The sequence below is a fragment of the Hemitrygon akajei genome, chromosome 17 (genome assembly GCF_048418815.1).
Source record: "Hemitrygon akajei chromosome 17, sHemAka1.3, whole genome shotgun sequence".
NCBI classification, from domain to species: Eukaryota; Metazoa; Chordata; class Chondrichthyes; order Myliobatiformes; family Dasyatidae; genus Hemitrygon; species Hemitrygon akajei.
Genome location: NC_133140.1, coordinates 6,485,053 through 6,504,911, shown reverse-complemented (window position 1 = coordinate 6,504,911; position 19,859 = coordinate 6,485,053). Strand labels below are relative to the sequence as shown.

The 19,859-nt window shown below is 40.5% G+C and overlaps 1 protein-coding gene across 3 annotated transcripts in view; it reads left to right on the top strand.

Moving 5' to 3' along the window:
• Positions 1-19,859, top strand: part of LOC140740455 (microtubule-associated tyrosine carboxypeptidase 1-like) — a 104,351-nt gene that overhangs the window by 72,443 nt on the left and 12,049 nt on the right. For all 3 annotated transcript variants that reach the window (XM_073069622.1, XM_073069623.1, XM_073069621.1), the window contains exons 5-6: positions 1,779-2,084; positions 6,235-6,332. In XM_073069622.1, coding sequence (XP_072925723.1) covers positions 1,779-2,084; positions 6,235-6,332 — 404 coding nt within the window. The remainder of the gene's footprint in view (positions 1-1,778; positions 2,085-6,234; positions 6,333-19,859) is intronic.

Genomic DNA, 19,859 nt, shown 5'->3' with positions numbered 1-19,859 from the left:
TTTCCAGTAGTTTGCATACCACTGACGTAAGAACTCTATAGTTCCCAGGTTTCTCCCTATTACCTTTTTTAAACAAGGGAACTACATTTGCCATTCTCCAGTCCTCCGGCACTTCCCCTGCAGCCAAAGAGGATTCAAAGATCATGGCTAATGCTCCTGCGATCTCTTCTCTCAATTCCCACAACAACCTAGGTGTATCATATCCGGCTCTGGGGATTTATCAATCTTAATGTTTTTAAGAAGATCCAGCACTTCTTCTTCCTTAATCTCCACATTGTCCAGCACACAAGCCCGCTCTACTTCGACCTCTTTCATTGTGAATCTATTGTTCTTGGCTGTCTCTACTCCCTTTCTTGAATAAGGGAACAACATCCACAACCCTCTTATTCTCCCAAAACTCTCCTGGTCCCCATTGATGATTCAAGGATCATCGCCAGAGGCTCAGCAATCTCCTCCCTTGCCTCCCACAGTAGCTTGGGGTACATTTCATCTGGTTCCAGAGGTTTATCCAACTTTATGCTTTCCAAAAGCTCCAGCACATCCTCTTTCTTAATGTCTATATGCTCAAGCTTTTCAATCGGCTGTAAGTCATCCCTACAATAGCCAAGATCCTTTTCCGTAGTGAATAATGAAGCAAAGTTTTCATTAAGTACCTCTGTTATCTCCTCTGGTTGCATACACACTTCTCCACTGTCACACTTGATTGGTCCAACTCAATCTTGTCCCTGTATTGTTGTTTCGCAGCCTTGATAGCTTTAGCTCATGCTAAAGTCTTTATCACAAATCTTCTTTCACTGGATTTTTTTCTATGAATTTTGCATAAAGTGTATCGAGTTGTCTTATCATGTTGCAAACACAGACATTTCCCTCGCATTCTTTTAATGTGGGGTGTGAGGTTGCAGCCCCGTTAAGTTTCTTTCCTCACTATGGCCTGCTCCACAGTTCTCTGAATGTGCCTGTGCACATAGGTACAACCCTGTACCATCTAACACTTTATGAAATTCTGCCAGGTTTGAATGAAATTGAGTTGAACTTTGCTCCTGAAGTTGGTACTGGTGCTGGAGTTGACCCTGAGTGTACCAAAAATGTTTAAAGAATTAATTCCATGTTCTTTTCTGATTCAGCAAGGGGCATTTGTGTACGTATTCATAAACAAAGGAATCACTGTACGCATGTTAAACCACAAGAAATCACTTTATTACAGTTAGATGAAACATTCAATACAGAAAGGAAAACAAATGGTTAATGAAATAGCAGTGCAAAAATCATCCACAATATGAGCTGATCTTCAGAATGCTGGAAGGAACCATAAATCCAAAACATTTCATGCTACCATCTCTCTCTTTCTGTTACCTTCTTGATGTACTCTCACCTTCTCAATGTTATTGTCCTTATTTTCTCCAGTTGTTAGCATCACTCTCAACCCAGCCAAGAGAAGATTCCCCTTCTTATACCCTTCAAAACCCCTTACACTAGTACTTTCCCATGAACATTTTCCATTTGGTACCTGCACCTGCACATGATCTTACCTTCCCTAAATAAACGTGTATTCATCATTATCTGCTCTCAAGGTTCCTGTATTCCTTTAACTGTATTCCTGTATTCCTTTAACTTTCTCAGAACTATTCCACTTCCAGTCTAACACCACTTTCTCTTTCAAACTTCTGTTTTATTTTACCGTATACCAAGGAGGAATCACATTTAACTCTTATCTTATACTGTGGCATGTTGAGACTTTGTCCCTCCATGTGCTAATTTGAAATCTGTGTTGGTATCAGGCACGCACTACATTCGAGGAGTCAACAACAGCCACCAGCCCTGGCACAGTGCAGCAGGTAGGAAGCAGTATGGTCTGAAGCCAGCTAACCCGACAGAAGAAGGTCTGGCCAGCTTGAACAGTGTCCTGTACCGCAAGTACCCGTTCCTGTGGCGGGCCGCTCTACTCTACTACACTGTCTTCCAGGCCAGTCAAATGTCCTTCAGCCAGCTTTTTGAAGACATTGCTAAGTTTGTCATGGACCCAAACACTCGATGGGAGTACTGCGTACGAGCCAAGAGAGGCCAGACAGATACTTCTAAAACAGGTCAGGTTCATTGATGTTTATAATATTTTTCTGCATTGTGGTAGGTGGTAATAGTTATGTTTTAACATAGAAACATAGAAAACCTACAGCACAATACAGGTCTTTTGGCCCACAATGCTGTGCTGAACATGTACTGTACTTTCTTTAGAAATTACCATAGCCCTCTATTTTTCTAAGCTCCTTGTCCCTATCCAGGAGCCTCTTAAAAGACCCTTAAAAAGATTCTTAAAATATTTTAAAGAATGTCTCTGTGTTACAAAGTTACTAATTTGTATGTTGGAGATTTAGATAGACAATATGGAACAGAGCCATTTGGTGTTTGAAGCTCTGTCCCCATCATCCCAACCAATATGTCTGCCCTTTGTTAAAGCCATCCTTATGGAGCACTGAAAGCAGGGATCAAGGATCATTCAATATTTCAGGATGTAACCAAGCAAGGTGAATTAGCTGGAGCGGTACATCTGGATTTTCTGAAGGTCTTCAATAAAGTGGCACAGAAGACAATGTTAAACAAGAGTAGAATTCTCAGCATGGAAGGAGGAAAGGACAGCAAATAAGTGGAGGAACTCAGTAGGCCAGGCAGCATCTACAGAGAGGAATAAACTCTACCTTGGCTTCATCTTTCACCTGCCAGCTTGTACTCCTCCGCCCCCCTCCCCAACCTTCTCATTCTGACTTCTTTCCCATTCCCTCCAGCCTTGATGAAGTCTGAACCCAAAATGTTGACTCTTTATTGTTTTCCATAAACACTGCCTGACCTGCTGAGTTCCTCCAGCATTTTGTGCATGTCACTTTAGATTTCCAGCATCTGCAGAATCTCTTATATTTATGGTAATAATTGGGCTATTCTTGAGCTGGCAGGATGTGAGTAGTGAGGTGCCTCAGTGATCAATGCTGGTAACCCAGCATTTCACTATCAGTACCACTGAACAGGATGAAGAGATCTATAGAATATCCATTTTTGATGTAAAGGTGGATAGCAGTGAGGAGGGCTTCAGGGGAATACAGATAGGCTAGGTGAATAGACAAGGACATGAAAGCTGGAATATAATGTAAAATGATGGATGAACTTGTTCATCATCAGTCCTGATAAAGGGTCTTGGCCCGAAAAGTTGACTGTTTATTTCTCTCCATAGATGCTGCCTGACTTGTTAAGTTCCTTCAGCATTACAAAGTTTAAAGTTCAAAGTAAATATTTTATCAAAGTATTTATATGTCACCATACACTACCCTGAGATTCAATTTCTTGTGGACATTCACAATAGCTACAAAGGAACACAATAGAATCAATGATGAATTACACACAGACAAAAACTGACAAACCGCCAATGTGCAAAAGATGACAAACTATGCAAATACAAAATAATAATAATAATTAGAAGAAAAAGAAGAAGTAGAGGAGAGGCTGTACCTAATCTAGTATTGGGAAATGAATCTGGTCAGGTGTTAGACCTCTCGGTTGGAGAGCATTTTGGAGGTAGTGATCACAACTCTATCTCCTTTACTATGTTGCTGGAGAGGGATAGGACCAGACAATTTGGGGAAAAAAAACATTTAATTGGGGTAGGGGGAAAGATGATGCTATTAGGCAGGAACTTGGGAACATAAATTGGGAGCAGATGTTCTTAGGGAAATGGATGACAGAAATGTGGCAAATGTTTAGGGAACATTTGCATGGCATTCTGGATAGGTATATTCTATTGAGGCAGGGAAAGAATGGTAGAGTAATAGAACCATGGTGTAAAAAGGATGTAGAAAATCTAGTTAAGAAGAAAAGAAAAGCTTACAAAAGGTTCAAGAAACTATGTACTGTTCTAGAAAATTACAAGAGCACCAGGAAGGAGCTCAAGAATGAAATTAGGAGACATAGAAGGGGCCATGAGAAGGTCTTGGTGAGCAGGATTAAGGAATACCCCAAGGCATTCTACAAGTATGTGAAGATCAAGAGAATGAACCATGTGAGAATAGGACCAATCAGGTGTAATAGTGGAAACATGTGCATACAGCTGGAGGAGGTAGTGGAGGTACTTAATGAATACTTTGTTTCAGCATTCACCAGGGAAAAGGACCCTAGCAATTATAAGGATGACTTACAGTGGACTGAAACACTTGAGTGTATAGACATTAAGAAAGAGGATCTGTTGGAGCTTTTGTAAGGTACTAAATTAGGTAAGTCACTGGGTCCGGTCGAGATGTACCCCAGGTTACTGTGGGAAGCGAGGGAGGAGATTGCTGAGCCTCTGACAATGATCCTTGCATCCTCAATAGGGACAGGAGAAGTACTAGAGGAATGGAAGGTTGCAAACATTGTTCCCTTCTTCAAGAACAAGAGTAGAGATAACCCAGGAAATTATAGATCAGTGAGTCTTACTTCAGTGGTGGGCAAGTTGTTGGAAAAGACACTAAGAGGCAGGATTTGGAGCATTTGGAGAGATATAATCTTATTAGGGATAGTTAGCATGGCTTTGTTAAGGGTAGTTCATGCCTTATAAACCTGATTGAATTATTTGAGGATGTAGCAAAACACATTGATGAAGGTAGAGCAGTGGATATAGTGTACATAGATTTCAGTAAGGCATTTGATAAGGTTCCCTACATGAGAGGGTCATTCAGAAAGTAATGAGGCATGGGATCCAAGGAGACATAGCTTTGTGGATTCAGAATTGGCTTGCCCACAGAAGGCAAAGGGTGGTTGTGGATGGTGCATATTCTTCATGGAGGATGGTGACCAGTGGTTTACTGCAGGGAACTGTTCTGGGATCCCTCCTCTTTGTGATTTTTATAAATGACCTAGATGAGGAGGTTGAAAGGTGGGTTAGTAAGGTTGATGATGACACAAAAGTTGGGGGTGTTGTGGATAGTCTGGAGGGTTGTCAGAGGTTACAGCGTGACATTGATCGGATGCAGAACTGTGCTGAGAAGTAGCCAATGGACTTCAACCTGGATAAGTGTGAAGTGGTTCATTTCGGTAGGTCAAATTTGAAGGCAGAATATAATGTTACAGCTATATAAGACCTTGGTTAGACCCCACTTGGAGTATTGTGTTCAGTTCTTGTCACCTCACCACAGGAAGGATGTGGATGCTATTGAGAGAATGCAGAGGAGATTTACAAGGAGGTTGCCTGGATTGGAGAGCGTACCTTATGAGAATAAGTTGAGTGAACCTGGCCTTTTCTCTTGGAGTGATGATGATGGGCATTGATCGTGTGGATAGACAGAGGCTTTTTCCCAGGGCGAAAATGGCTAACATGAGGCGGCATAGTTATAAGGTGCTTGGAAGTAGGTAACAAAGGGGATGTCAGAGGTAAGTTTTTCACACAGAGTGGTGGGTGTGTGGAATGCACTGTCAGTGAAGCTGGTAGAGGCTGATAAAATAGGGTCTTTTAAGAGGCTGTTAGGTAGGTACATGGAGCTTAGAAAATAGAGGACTATGCAGTAGGGAAATTCTATGCAGTTTATATTATGACTGCTCCATTATTACAGATAGGACAATCTATAATGCTCATCTGGATATAAGAATACAGGGTAAACAAGCAAGAACAAAACTTACCTAATAGAGATAGCCGTGTCAAACACAAACAACATATAGAAATCAGTAAGTGAAAAGCCCCAGAAATATACTGAATTAAAAGAGAAAATTGAAAGACTATGGAACATGAACAGGGTATACATTGTCCCAATAGCAATATCTACAACTGGTATCATCCCAAAGTAACTACACAGTAGAATTAAATAATTAGGCCTTCTCAACAATATTCATGTAAACATCCAGAAAGCCACAATGCTAACCACCACTAGGAATTCCTAAAGTTCCTAGCAATTGAGAAATGAGCATGTTTGACTATGCCTATATGTCAGATTTTACTAGCTTGAACTGAGAAAAAATAAATAATAATAATAGTAATTAATTAATTAATTAATAATATGAAGGACTTGAGCTGTTAAGTCCTTGAAGGTGAATCCATAGATTGTGGAATCGGTTCAGTGTTGAGTAAGTCTAATTTATATGGGAATGCATCAGAACTATCTGCTCCCATTAACTTCCTAACCTGTTATTTGAGCTCTCATGCGGTTTACGGTGTCCTTAGTTCCTGTTGTAGAATGTTTTCTGATCCATGCCTCACTCACAAATGACTCTCTTTGTTTCTAGGCTGTTTTAGTAAGGACCAAGTGTATTTAGATGGAGTATTAATGTTGCTTCGATACCGGAAGACCATTGACTTCAAGATGCTGGCAGCACTGGGAAAGGTAAAGCACTGTCAACCCTGCTCTAATGCTTCTTCACACTCAGCTATTACTTTTAGTTCAGCACTAGTGAGGGTGACCGGTTTTAAGGTGCCAGTAACCTACCTTTACCCCTTCTCCTGTCGGTAGAAATGGTTCTGCCAGGCTTAGTAGCTAAGACATACGTGAAGGCCAGGAGCTGGACTTTGTTGTCAGAGGCTATCTGAGATGCATTTCATTGGAAGCATTTAATAGGTAGTGGGAGCTTATCCCCACTGCCTTCTCCAGCTATGACAGCTTAAGAAACCAGTCATAAAACCTTAAAACCAATCACTTTGTGCAGCCAAGCACGTCAGCCATGGTTGGCAGTTCATCTAGGAGAAGGAAAACTCTTATCTCAAACATTCCCTGCCTTGCACTCGCTCATGGGGAAGGCTTCAGGAGTAAATTCCAAGGAGAAATCTGAAGCTAGAGTCCTTAAGACAGTCCTATGTTGAGTTCCACACTGACTGGCAACTCCCACTGATGCCAAACTGTATCAGTCTCTACTTTCCTTTGGATTCATCAGCTGCATGGAGATGGGGAGCCTGCTGCATGGGCAACAGCTTGCTCTCCATATCGTACTGCTCAGCTTAAATGTCACTTAGGCAGATTGGATGCAATATCTGTGGTTGACCCAGACCAATGGAGGGCCTCATCATTGGAGGGGGTGGCACAGGAGGCTTGTAACACAAGGCAAAGAGTAATTCAACATAGAGGGAAATCATCAAGTCACCCAATTTTTTTTGATGTCCTGTCAGTATTTAGGTAAGATTCAAAATAAAATTTTATTTATCATGTGTATATCAAAACATACAATGAAATGTGTCATTTCCATTAACAACCAACCTACCCAAGGACGTGCTGGGGGCAGCCCACAACTGTCGCCATGCATTCTGGTGCCAACATACAGTAACATGCCCACTATGCTCAGCTGAATGCCACAGAACACAACGAGCAACAGAACTACAACGGCAAAACAAACTCCTGTTCCTCCCTCCCACCTATGCATATTGCAATATTGCATTTGAATTTATTGGTCCATTCTCTTCCATTCTCAGTCAAAGTATTTTCCCTCAATCATGGTGTGTAAACCCCAAGGGTCTTGCACACTGCTCTCATATTCCCTTCACAAAATAATATGGTACATCAATATGCCACTGGAAGTTTTATTCAGCGTCCACTGGCATTAGTGGTAATATATTGATGATGCTTCCCAGTGTATGTTGTAGAAAGTTGAGTTATCCTGCTAGAGCTTTGTACATGACTGGACCTGCAGATTATGATATTCTAATTATACCAACCTAGGGTCAGAGGACTGTCTCTGTGTTGGAGTGGGAGGATGTGAGAGGGAGGAATGGAATTGCTTTTCTGTTAGAAACGTAGAAAACCTTCAGCACAATACAGGCCCTTCAATCCACAAAGTTGTGCCGAACATGTCTCTACCTTAGAAATTACAAGGCTTACCTATAGCCCTCTATCTTACTAATCTCCATGTACCTATCTAAAAGTCTCTTAAAAGACCCTATCGTATCCGCCTCCACACTTGTTGCCAGCAGCCCATTCCACACACTCACCATCCTCTGAGTAAAAAACTTACCCCTGACATCTCCTCTGTACTTACTCCCCAGCACCTTAAACCTGAGTCTTCTTGTGGCAACCATTTCAGCCCTGGGAAAAAGCCTCTGACTATTGTTACGTATTCAGGCAACAATAAATATAGATGAGTTAGGCAAGGGTTTTTATAACAAATAACACGTTTATTAAACACTGAAAACAAACCCCCTCAAAAGTAAACAAACTCAAACGTGACCGGAAAACAACAGCTGTGCAGCTGTTTAAACAGTTCTTAATAGCGCTGCAATTCAAACAGTTCTTAAAACGGTATTGAAAAAAAAAGTTCTTTAAAGCTGTATGCCGAAAGTAAACAGTTCCTTAAAGCGGTATGCTGAAAGTTCACAGTTCTTTAAAGCGGTTTGCTGAAAGTTCAAAAGCTCACAGTCCTTTTAAAAGGAGAGACTTTTTAAAGCGATTTAAATTCTCTTCCACGTCGATGTCCTTCGATTACCCGGCGTCGAACTTTCCCACGAAGAATTTTATAAAATATAACGGCTTAAAGGTTCTTTCTTCCACACTATTCTCAAATCCTTTCTGGTCAACCCAGGGATTAACAGCGAGAATAGTCAACGAAATCCTTCCGAATGAGGATCAAATAAGGTCGAACTTTCCACCTTCGAAAATCGGTTCTCCTCGATTTTTATCTTCCAAACTTTTCTTCACTCTCCACCAGCAAAGAAACCGCTGGCAATGACCTTTTAAACTTTAGGCATTATATAGAACTTCATTTTTAACTAAACTGCGTCATCACATTAAATCACGCAGGGACATGAAGTCATCTTGGCAAATTCTGCCACGAACTGCCCCACCTGACAGGGTGGGTCTTCCTTTTATACCCTGTAAAAAAAACCTGTCACATGACCTCTACGGGCGGGAAAATGACATCACCCCACCATCACAAGACCATTACCTCAAGTCCAGTATAACTTCAACCCCAGTCACGTGACACGGGTACGTAACACCTCCCTCCAAAAAAAAACATTTTTGGTCTGACAAGAACAAAAATTTTAACAATTTCTTACAAAAAAAACAAATGTATAAATTATATAACATACACGATATACAATACAGTAGGAGTGTTACAATATAAAAAAAACCACTCCAAAAAAAAATTACATTCACATTCAACATCGAGATAGACAATCAGCAACCACATTATCTTTACCTTTAACATGAGTTATCACAATATTGTACTCTTGTAACATCAAACTCCAATTTAACAATCTTCTGTTTTTGTTTTTCATCTTACTCAGAAAAACTAACGGTTATGATCAGTGTAAACAATAAGTGGTTTTTGAGTTGTACCAACATATACCTCAAAATATTCCAAAGCCAAAACAAGAGATAACAATTCTTTCTCTATTGTTGAATAGTTTCTTTGATGCTTATTAAATTTCTTAGAAAAGTAAGCTACTGGATGATCAACCTCATCACCCTCATTCCTTTGCATCAATACTGCTCCCGCAGCTTCATCACTAGCATCTACAGCTAATGAAAAAGGTTTTTCAAAGTCAGGTGCCTTAAGCACAGGTTGTTGACATATCATTGTTTTCAATTTTTCAAATGCTTCCTGACAAGGCACTGTCCACACAAACTTCACATTCTTCTGCAGAAGGTTAGTTAATGGAAGGGCAACATTAGCAAAATTCTTACAAAATTTTCGATAGTATCCTACCATTCCCAAAAATCTTCTGAGAGTTTTTTTCCCCGTCGGAGTGGGAATCTCTAAAATTGCCTGAACTTTTGCCTGAACAGGAGCTACCTTACCTTGACCTACAACATAACCAAGGTAAGTCACAGTGGCATGTCCAAATTCACTCTTGGCTAAATTAATAGTCAAGTTAGCTTTTGAAAGCTTTTCAAACAATTTCTCCACCGCAATTATGTGTGCTTCCCAAGTATCATTTCCTGTCACTAAATCATCAATATAAGCATCAGTATCTTTCAATCCCTGAATCACAGAGTTAATCATCCTCTGGAAAGTACCTGGGGCATTCTTCATCCCAAATGGAAGAACATTATACTCATATAACCCAGATGGAGTTACAAATGCAGAAATCTCTCTACCTCTGTCCGTTAATGGAACACACCAATACCCCTTCAATAAATCAATCTTTGTAAGGAACTTTGCTTTTCCAACCTTATCTACACAATCATCTACTCTAGGAATTGGATATGCATCTGTTTTTGTTACAGCATTCACCTTCCTATAGTCCGTACAAAACCTAATACTACCATCAGGTTTTGGCACCATAACACATGGCGAACTCCAATTCGAGTTAGAATGTCTAATAATATCATTCTCTAACATGTATTCAATTTCTTCTCAGCAAGTTCACATTTTTCCATGTTCATCCTATATGGATGTTGTTTAATAGGTTTGGCATCTCCAACATCTACATCATGTGAAGCTATAGTAGTCCTTCTCGGAACATCTGGAAACAAATCCTTATACTTAAAAATCAATTCCTTCATCTGTTGTTTCTGCTCTAGCTGTAAATGTGCTAATTTCTCATCCATATTTTCCAAAATGGTCGAATTAGGTAACCTAACAGAAACAATGTTAGATTTAGAATGAAAGTCAGATGAATCATCTATCATGTTCCCAGTTAAATCAAACTCATTCTCACTAACCACAACAGTCACAGTATCAGATTGTTTCTCAAAATATGGTTTAATCATATTTATGTGGCAAAGTTGTGTTGACCTTCTGCGATCTGGAGTTTTTATTATGTAATCCACATCATTGATTCTAGACACAATTTCATAAGGACCATGAAATCTAGCTTGAAAAGGATTTGTCTGCACTGGGAAAAGAACCAACACCTTATCTCCAGGCTTAAACATCCTCAACCAAGCTTCCTTATCATACCAAGTTTTCATTTTCTCCTGAGCCAACTTTAAATTTTCCTTGGCTAAACTACAAGCTTTATGTAACCTGTCCTTAAATTTCAAAACATAGTCCAACAAATTAGTATGCACTTCCTTACTAATCCACTGTTCCTTCAATAAAGCTAAAGGTCCTCTAACTCTATGCCCAAACACAAGTTCAAATGGACTAAACCCTAAAGATTCCTGTACCGATTCCCTTACTGCAAATAAAAGTAAGTTTATACTCTCATCCCAGTCACCTTCATTCTCCACACAATATGTCCTAATCATATTCTTGAGAGTAGAATGAAACCTCTCCAAAGCACCTTGCGATTCTGGATGGTATGCAGACGAAGTAATTTGCTTAGCTCCCAATTTATAAACTATCTGTTGAAACAATCCAGACATAAAATTACTACCTTGATCAGTTTGTATTTCCTTAGGCAATCCAAAATAAGTAAAGAATTTTATAAGAGCCTTCGTCACAGTTTTAGCTTTTATATTCCTAAGTGGTACTGCCTCTGGAAACCTAGACGAAGTACACATGATAGTCAACAAATACTGATAACCAGTTTTTGTCTTTGGTAATGGACCAACACAATCTACAATAACTTTAGAAAACGGTTCACCAAATGCTGGAATAGGTTGCAATGGAGCTACTGGTGTAACCTGATTTGGTTTACCCACAATTTGACAAGTATGGCACGTCTTACAAAACATCGCCACATCTTTTCTTAAACCAGGCCAGTAAAAATGTTTTAAAATCTTGTCCACAGTTTTCCTTACCCCTTGATGTCCACCTAAAGGTACACTATGAGCTAAAGTCAAAATCTCATTCCGATAAACTTTAGGAACAACTACCTGATAAACAACATTCCATTCCTCACTTGCAGGAATTGTAGGCGACCTCCACTTCCTCATCAACACTCCTTTTTCCAAGTAATATCCTACTGACACCTTCTCAATTTCACTACCTAGTAAAGCTTGTTCCCTTAATTTTATAATCTCAGGATCTCTATTCTGCTCTGCTATCATCTCCTTCCGAGACAGAGATAAATCTTCATAGTCAGACTTACTCCCAGAATCTTGTTCAAACAACGAAGGTAAGAAAGTCTCTGACACATCCTCAAAACTCGAATCCTGAGTTGAACAGTCATGAGTAACAACCTCATTCTGCACATCAATTTTTTTTAGCCATAGCTCTAGTCACAACACAGGAAAAATCTGTGTTAGAATTCATCTCTGGTTCCTCTGACTCCATTGTCAAATGCACTTCAGGAAAAACTTGTCCACCTGCCAAGTCATTACCTAACAACAAAGAAATACCCTTCACAGGTAAGCTATGCTGTAATCCTACTTTAACAAATCCTGTAACTAACCCTGACTTTAAATTTACTTCATGTAAGTGTACAGACATAAAATCACTTCCAACACCTCTTATGTAATTTACCTCACCAGTATCACTCTCTTCATTAAACTTCAACACACTATCTAACATCAGTGATTGAGAAGCTCCAGTATCCCTAAGAATTTTTATTGGCACCAGAGTAGATCCTTCTTTCAAGGATACAAACCCTTCAGTTATAAAATGATCATATCCCTTTCTAACTTGGTCAGACTCTAACAAATCCTCATTTGTGTTTACCAAACCCTGTAACTGTACAGGTGCTTCAGTATGTTGCACACAAGCATCTGGAACTGCTTCCTTCTCTTTCTTTTTCAATTTGAAACAGTTAGCTATTACATGGCCAGGCTTCTTACAATAGTTACAAATAAGACCAAACTGTCTTTCCTTCACAGGTTTTCCTTCCTCCTTACCTTTCTCATTAACCTCTGATTTAATTTCTGATTTACCTTGAGTCTCCATATTATTTTTCCTCTTGAAAATTCTACCCTGAGGAAATTTATTCTTATGGATTAAAACATACTCATCAGCTAATCTAGCACAGTCCTGCAATTTATCAGTATCCCTCTCATTTAAGTAGGTCCTTACTTAACAGGAATGCTTCTTTTAAATTCCTCCATTAAAATCAGCTCTTTCAAAGTCTCATAGTCCTCATTTACATTTTTAGAAGAAACCCATCTCTCAAAACACATAGCTTTATCATAGGCAAATTCCACATGTCTTTTCCACAGACTTTTTCAAACTCCTGAATCTTTCCCTATAAGCTTCTGGGACTAATTCGTATGCTTTGAGAATATTCGTTTTCACAATATCATAGTCTAATGCTTGCGCAGCAGTTAAAGCTGTGTAAACTTGTTGTGCTTTGCCTTTAATCACACTCTGTAACACCACTGACCATTTATCTTTCGGCCACTCTGACATCCGAGCAATAGTTTCAAAATGTTGAAAATATCTTTCCACTTCTGTTTCACTAAATGGAGGGACCAATTTAATTTCTTGGCTAGCAACAAACGGTTTTTTAGAATCAGAAGACTGATTCCCAGACCTTAATTTCGCCATTGCATATTCAAAATCTCTCTTTTTCTGGTCAGATTCCAATTTACACCTCTCTAACATCATTTGTTCGATTTGCAACTGCATCTCCAGATTACTTACTGGAAACGATTCTAAAATTGATTCATCAAAATCACCCAAAGCCACAAAATGTGATGCGATCTTTCTCTGTATTACAGCTTTTGATGTAGTTGCCAAAATACCTTTAAGTTGCAATCTATTAGCAATCTCAGATACTTCAGTTTTTTTCGCCTTCGCTAAAAAATCCGCGTCTGGCGAATCCAGAAACTCATCAATATTCATCGTTGCCGAATACCACTCACAAAAGAATCGAGTAATCCCCGTTACCAAAACACCGATTCAAAATTCAAAAAGCATTTAAACTCAAACGATCCAAATCCGGACGCAGCCCCCATAATTATGTTACGTATTCAGGCAACAATAAATATAGATGAGTTAGGCAAGGGTTTTTATAACAAATAACACGTTTATTAAACACTGAAAACAAACCCCCTCAAAAGTAAACAAACTCAAACGTGACCGGAAAACAACAGCTGTGCGGCTGTTTAAACAGTTCTTAATAGCGCTGCAATTCAAACAGTTCTTAAAACGGTATTGAAAAAAAAAGTTCTTTAAAGCGGTATGCCGAAAGTAAACAGTTCCTTAAAGCGGTATGCCGAAAGTAAACAGTTCCTTAAAGCGGTATGCCGAAAGTTCACAGTTCTTTAAAGCGGTATGCCGAAAGTTCAAAAGCTCACAGTCCTTTTAAAAGGAGAGACTTTTTAAAGCGATTTAAATTCTCTTCCACGTCGATGTCCTTCGATTACCCGGCGTCGAACTTTCCCACGAAGAATTTTATAAAATATAACGGCTTAAAGGTACTGACCTTTCTTCCACACTATTCTCAAATCCTTTCTGGTCAACCCAGGGATTAACAGCGAGAATAGTCAACGAAATCCTTCCGAATGAGGATCAAATAAGGTCGAACTTTCCACTTTCGAAAATCAGTTCTCCTCGATTTTTATCTTCCAAACTTTTCTTCACTCTCCACCAGCAAAGAAACCGCTGGCAATGACCTTTTAAACTTTAGGCATTATATAGAACTTCATTTTTAACTAAACTGCGTCATCACATTAAATCACGCAGGGACATGAAGTCATCTTGGCAAATTCCGCCACGAACTGCCCCACCTGACAGGGTGGGTCTTCCTTTTATACCCTGTAAAAAAAAACCTGTCACATGACCTCTACGGGCGGGAAAATGACATCACCCCACCATCACAAGACCATTACCTCAAGTCCAGTATAACTTCAACCCCAGTCACGTGACACGGGTACGTAACACTATCCACATGATCAATGCCTCTCGTCATCTTATACACCTCTATCAGGTCACCTCTCATCCTCTGTCGCTCCAAGGAGAAAAGGCCAAGTTCACTCAACCTGTTTTCATAAGGCATGGTCCCCAATCCAGGCAACATCCTCTGCACCCTTTCTATGGCTTCTACATTCTTCCTGTAGTGAGACAACCAGAGCTGAGCACAGTACTCCAAGTGGAGTCTGACCAGGGTCCTGTATATTGCAACTTTACCTCTCAGCTCCTAAGTTCAATTCCATGATTGATGAAGGGCAATACACCATACGCCTTCTTAACCACAGAGTCAACCTGTGCAGCTGCTTTGAGTATCCTATGGACTTGGACCCCAAGATCCCTCTGATCCTCCACACTGCCAAGAGTCTTACCATTAATACTATATTTTGCCATCATATTTCATTTACCAAAATCTGGGTTGAACCCTATCTGCCACTTCTCAGCCCAGTTTTGCATCCTATCAATGTCCCACTGTAACCTCTGAGAGCCCTCCACACTATCCACAACACTTCCAACCTTTGTGCCATCAGCAAACTTACTAACCCATCCCTCCACTTCCTCATCCAGGTCATTTATAAAAATCATGAAGAGTAAGAGTCCCAGAACAGATCCCTGAGGCACTCCACTGGTGACCGACCTCCATGCAGAATATGACCTGTCTACAGTCACTCTTTGTCTTCTGTGGGCAAGCCATTTCTGGATCCACAAAGCAATGTCCTCTTGGATCCCATGCCTCCTTACTTTTTCAATAAGCTTTGCATGGGGTACCTTACTCAAATGCCTTGCTGAAATCCATATACACTACATCTACTGCTCTTCCTTCATCAATGTGTTTAGCCACATACTCAAAAAATTCAATCAGGCTCATAAGGCACGACCTGCCCTTGACAAAGCCATGCTGACTACTCCTAATCATATTATACCTCTCCAAATGTTCATAAATCCTGCCTTTCAGGATCTTCTCCATCAACTTCCCAACCACTGAGTTAAGACTCACTCATCTATAATTTCCTGGGCTATCTCTACTCCCTTTTTTGAATAAAGGAACAACATCCGCAACCCTCCAATCCTCCGGAACCTCTCCCGTCCCCATTGATGATGCAAAGATCGTTGCCAGAGGCTCAGCAATTTCCTCCCTTGCCTCCCACAGTAACCTGGGCTACGTCTCATCTGGGCCTGGAGACTTATCCAACTTGATGCTTTCCAAAAGCTCCAGTACATCCTCTTTCTTAATATCTACATGCTCAAGCTTTTCAGTCTACTGCAAGTCATCACTACAATCACCAAGATCCGTTTCCATAGTGAATACTGAAGTAAAGTATTCATTAAGTACCTCTGCTGTTTCCTCTGGTTTCATACACACTTTCCCACTGTCATACTTCATAGGTCCTATTCTCTCACGTCTTAACCTCTTGCTCTTCACATACTTGTAGAATACCTTGGGGTTTTCTGTAATCCTGCCCGCCAAGGCTTTCGCATTGCCCCTTCTGGCTCCCCTAATTTCCTTCTTAAGCTCCTTCCTCTTTGCCTTATAATCTTCTAGATCTTTAACATTACCTAGCTCTCTAAACCTTTTGTAAGCTTTTCTTTTCTTCTTGACTAGATTTATTACAGCCTTTGTACACCACGGTTCCTGTACCCTACCATAACTTCCCTGTCTCATTGGAACGTACCTATACAGAACTCCACACAAATATCCCCTGAATATTTGCTATATTTCTTCTGTACTTTTCCCTGAGAACATCTGTTTCCAATTTAAGCCTCCAATTTCCTGCCTGATAGCCTCATAATTCCCCTTACTCCAATTAAATGCTTTTCTAACTTGTCTATTCCTATCTCTCTCCAATGCTATTGTAAAGAGACAGAATTATGATCAATATTTCCAAAATGCTCTCCCACTGAGATATCTGACAGCTGACCAGGTTCATTTCCCAATACCAAATCAAGTACAGCCCCTCCTCTTGTAGGCCTATCTACATATTGTGTCAAGAAACCTTCCTGAACACACCTAACAAACTCCACCCCATCTAAACCTCTTGCTGTTGGAGATGCCAATCGATATTTGGGAAATTAAAATCTCCCATCACAACAACTCTGTTATTATTACACCTTTCCAGGATTTGTTTCCCTATCTGTTCCTCGATATCCCTGTTACTGTTAGGCGACCTATAAAAAACACCCAGTAAAGTTATTGAACCCTTCCTGTTCCAAACCTCCACCCACAGATACTCCATAGACAATCCTTCCATGCAGTCCACCTTTTCTACAGCCATGACACTATCTCTGATCAACAGTGCCACGCTCCCACCTCTTTTGCCTTCCTCCCTGTCCTTTCCGAAACATCTAAAACCTGGCACTTGAAGTAACCATTCCTGTCCCTGAGCCATCCAAGTCTCTGTAATGGCCACACATCATATCTCCAAGTACTGATCCACACTCTAAGCTCATCCACTTTGTTCACAATACTCCTTGCATTAAAATAGACGCATCTCAGACCTTCAGTCTGAGCATGTCCCTTCTCTATCGCCTGCCTATCATGTGAGCCAACCTCCTCTTCCCCAGTCTCTTCAGTTCGGTTCCCACCCCCCAACAATTCTAATTTAAATTCTCCCCAGTAGCCTTAGCAAACCTCCCTGCCAGGATATTGTTCCCCCTGGGATTTAAGTACAACCCATCCTTTTTGTACAGGTCACACCTGCCCCAAAAGAGGTCCCAATGATTGAGAAATCTGAATCCCTGCCCCAATCCCTCAGCCATGCATTTATCCTCCACCTCATCCATTTCTATTCTCACTATCGCGTGTTTTGTTGCTTAGGGTCATACAGCACTACAGTGCTGACACAAGCCCTTTGGCCCATTTAGACAGTGGCAAACTATTATGCTGCCTTGTCCCATTGACCTGGATCTGGACCTTAGCCCTCTATACCTCCGCCCCATCCACATACCTATCCAACTTTCCCTTAAATCTTGAAATCAAACCTGCATCCACCACTTCTGTTGGCAGCAGATAGAATCATAGGTGCTTGTTGTGTTCTGCTTTGTTGTTATATCATTGTTGTTGTTTGTGTTGTTCTGCTGAACATTATGGGTATGCTATGTTGGTGGCAGAATGTGTCATGACACTCACCTGAGGTTGCATTGGTTGTTAACACAAATGGTGCATTTCTCTATGTGTTTCAATGTACATGTGATTCTGAATCTGAATTGAATGAGCATGTGGAGGTTTGTATCTGAATGCAGGGCTCTTGCAAGTTGAACTGTTTGTTCTATGTAGCCGAGTTTGGATGGTTGTCCTGCCTTCTCTTAAAGCAAACTCCCCTCTGCAGAGTTGCCATGTTACAGGTTGGAATGCAGACACAAGGCTGCCTTGCTCTTCTACCTCACTTCTGGTGCATGGCATCAAGAAGCTGATGATTCCCATTTGAGCTCCCTGCTGGGAGAGAAAGTTATCACTCCTTCTCTGATCAGCTTCTCTGGATGCACGAATGTAGAATAGGAAGCTATCTCAGATACTTCCAGATCAAGTGCTGAACGCCATCTACCCCACATCCAAAATGTGCACACTCGAGTTACCAGTTCCTGCTTCCACTGTGTGTTATTGTTCATTTCTCCCGATGCTCATGCTGTCTTTGACTGTCCATTGAATGTCCACCTTTGATAAGGGGATCCTAGATAAAGCAGCATGGTAGCATAGTATTTAGCACAATGATATACATTCTTCCCATGACCACGTGAGATGCCCCGGTTTCTATGGTTAGGGTTGTGGTAACACCTGCGGGCTGCCTAGCACAATTCTTGCAGATTTGATTTCAAATAAATGATACATTTCACTGTACAACACATTTTGCTGTGACATATAAAGCTAATATTGCTTTCTTTAATATTTCACTTTGAGCTACTTGTTCCAGAGCCTCTTGCAATCAGGATGTGACATAATATTTCAACTGAGTTTTATTTCTGGGATTTGGGTTCACATTTCTTTTAGTTGTATAAGAAGACATTGGTAAGGCCAAATTTGGAATATTGTGTACAGTTCTGGTCACCGAATTATAGGAAAGATATCAATAAATTAGAGAGAGTGCAGAGACGATTTACTAGGATGTTACCTGGATTTCAGCACTTAAGTTACAGAGAAAGGTTGAACAAGTTAGGTCTCTATTCATTGGAGCGTAGAAGGTTGAGGGGGGATTTGATCGAGGTATTTAAAATGTTGAGAGGGATAGATAGAGTTGACGTGAATAGGCTGTTTCCATTGAGAGTAGGGGAGATTCAAACGAGAGGACATGATTTGAGAGTTAGGGGGCAAAAGTTTAAGGGAAACACGAGGGGGTATTTCTTTACTCAGAGAGTGATAGCTGTGTGGAATGAGCTTCTACAGGAAGTAGTAGAGGCCAGTTCAGTTGTGTCATTTAAGGTAAAATTGGATAGGTATATGGACAGGAAAGGAGTGGAGGGTTATGGGCTGAGTGCGGGTAGGTGGGACTAGGTGAGATTAAGAGTTCGGCACGGACTAGGAGGGCCGGAATGGCCTGTTTCTGTGCTGTGATTGTTATATGGTTATAAGAGTTTTGCATGACTGTTAACAATGTAGTGAATAGCTTCTATTTTTGTTTACCCAATCAGCTGTCCAGACTCAAGCTCTTGAATTTCCTTTATTAACTTTTCAACCTGTTAATGATTAACCTGTCAGCCTCTCTGTCTCTCCTTTCAATCCGTTTTATATCGCATCTCACTTTGTTCGACTTAGAACATGTTTCTGTCCAGAGAGCCTGATTGAGCGCTGGATTCTCTCCCACCCCACCTTTCCAAAACAGGCTCCTGATAAATTCAGATTCAGATTCAGTTTATTGTCATTTAGAAAACACAAATGCAATGCAGTTAAAAATGAGACAATGTTCCTCCAGAATGATATCACAAAAGCACATGACAAAACAGACTACACCAGAAAATCCACATAATGTTTGGCAATCCCCAATCCAGAGTCCAAAGAGGCTGCTGCGTATTAATATCGCGCTACCATCTTAGTGCATTCGCCGGAAAGCAGCTCCAATCCTACCAGACAAAGCAAGACCAAAAAGTAAAGCTACAAGACCTGCACAAAACCGCATAGTTACAACAGTGCAAACAATAGCATAATTGATAAAAAAACAGACCATGGGCACAGTAAAAATAGTCCAAAGATGTTAAAAGACTAT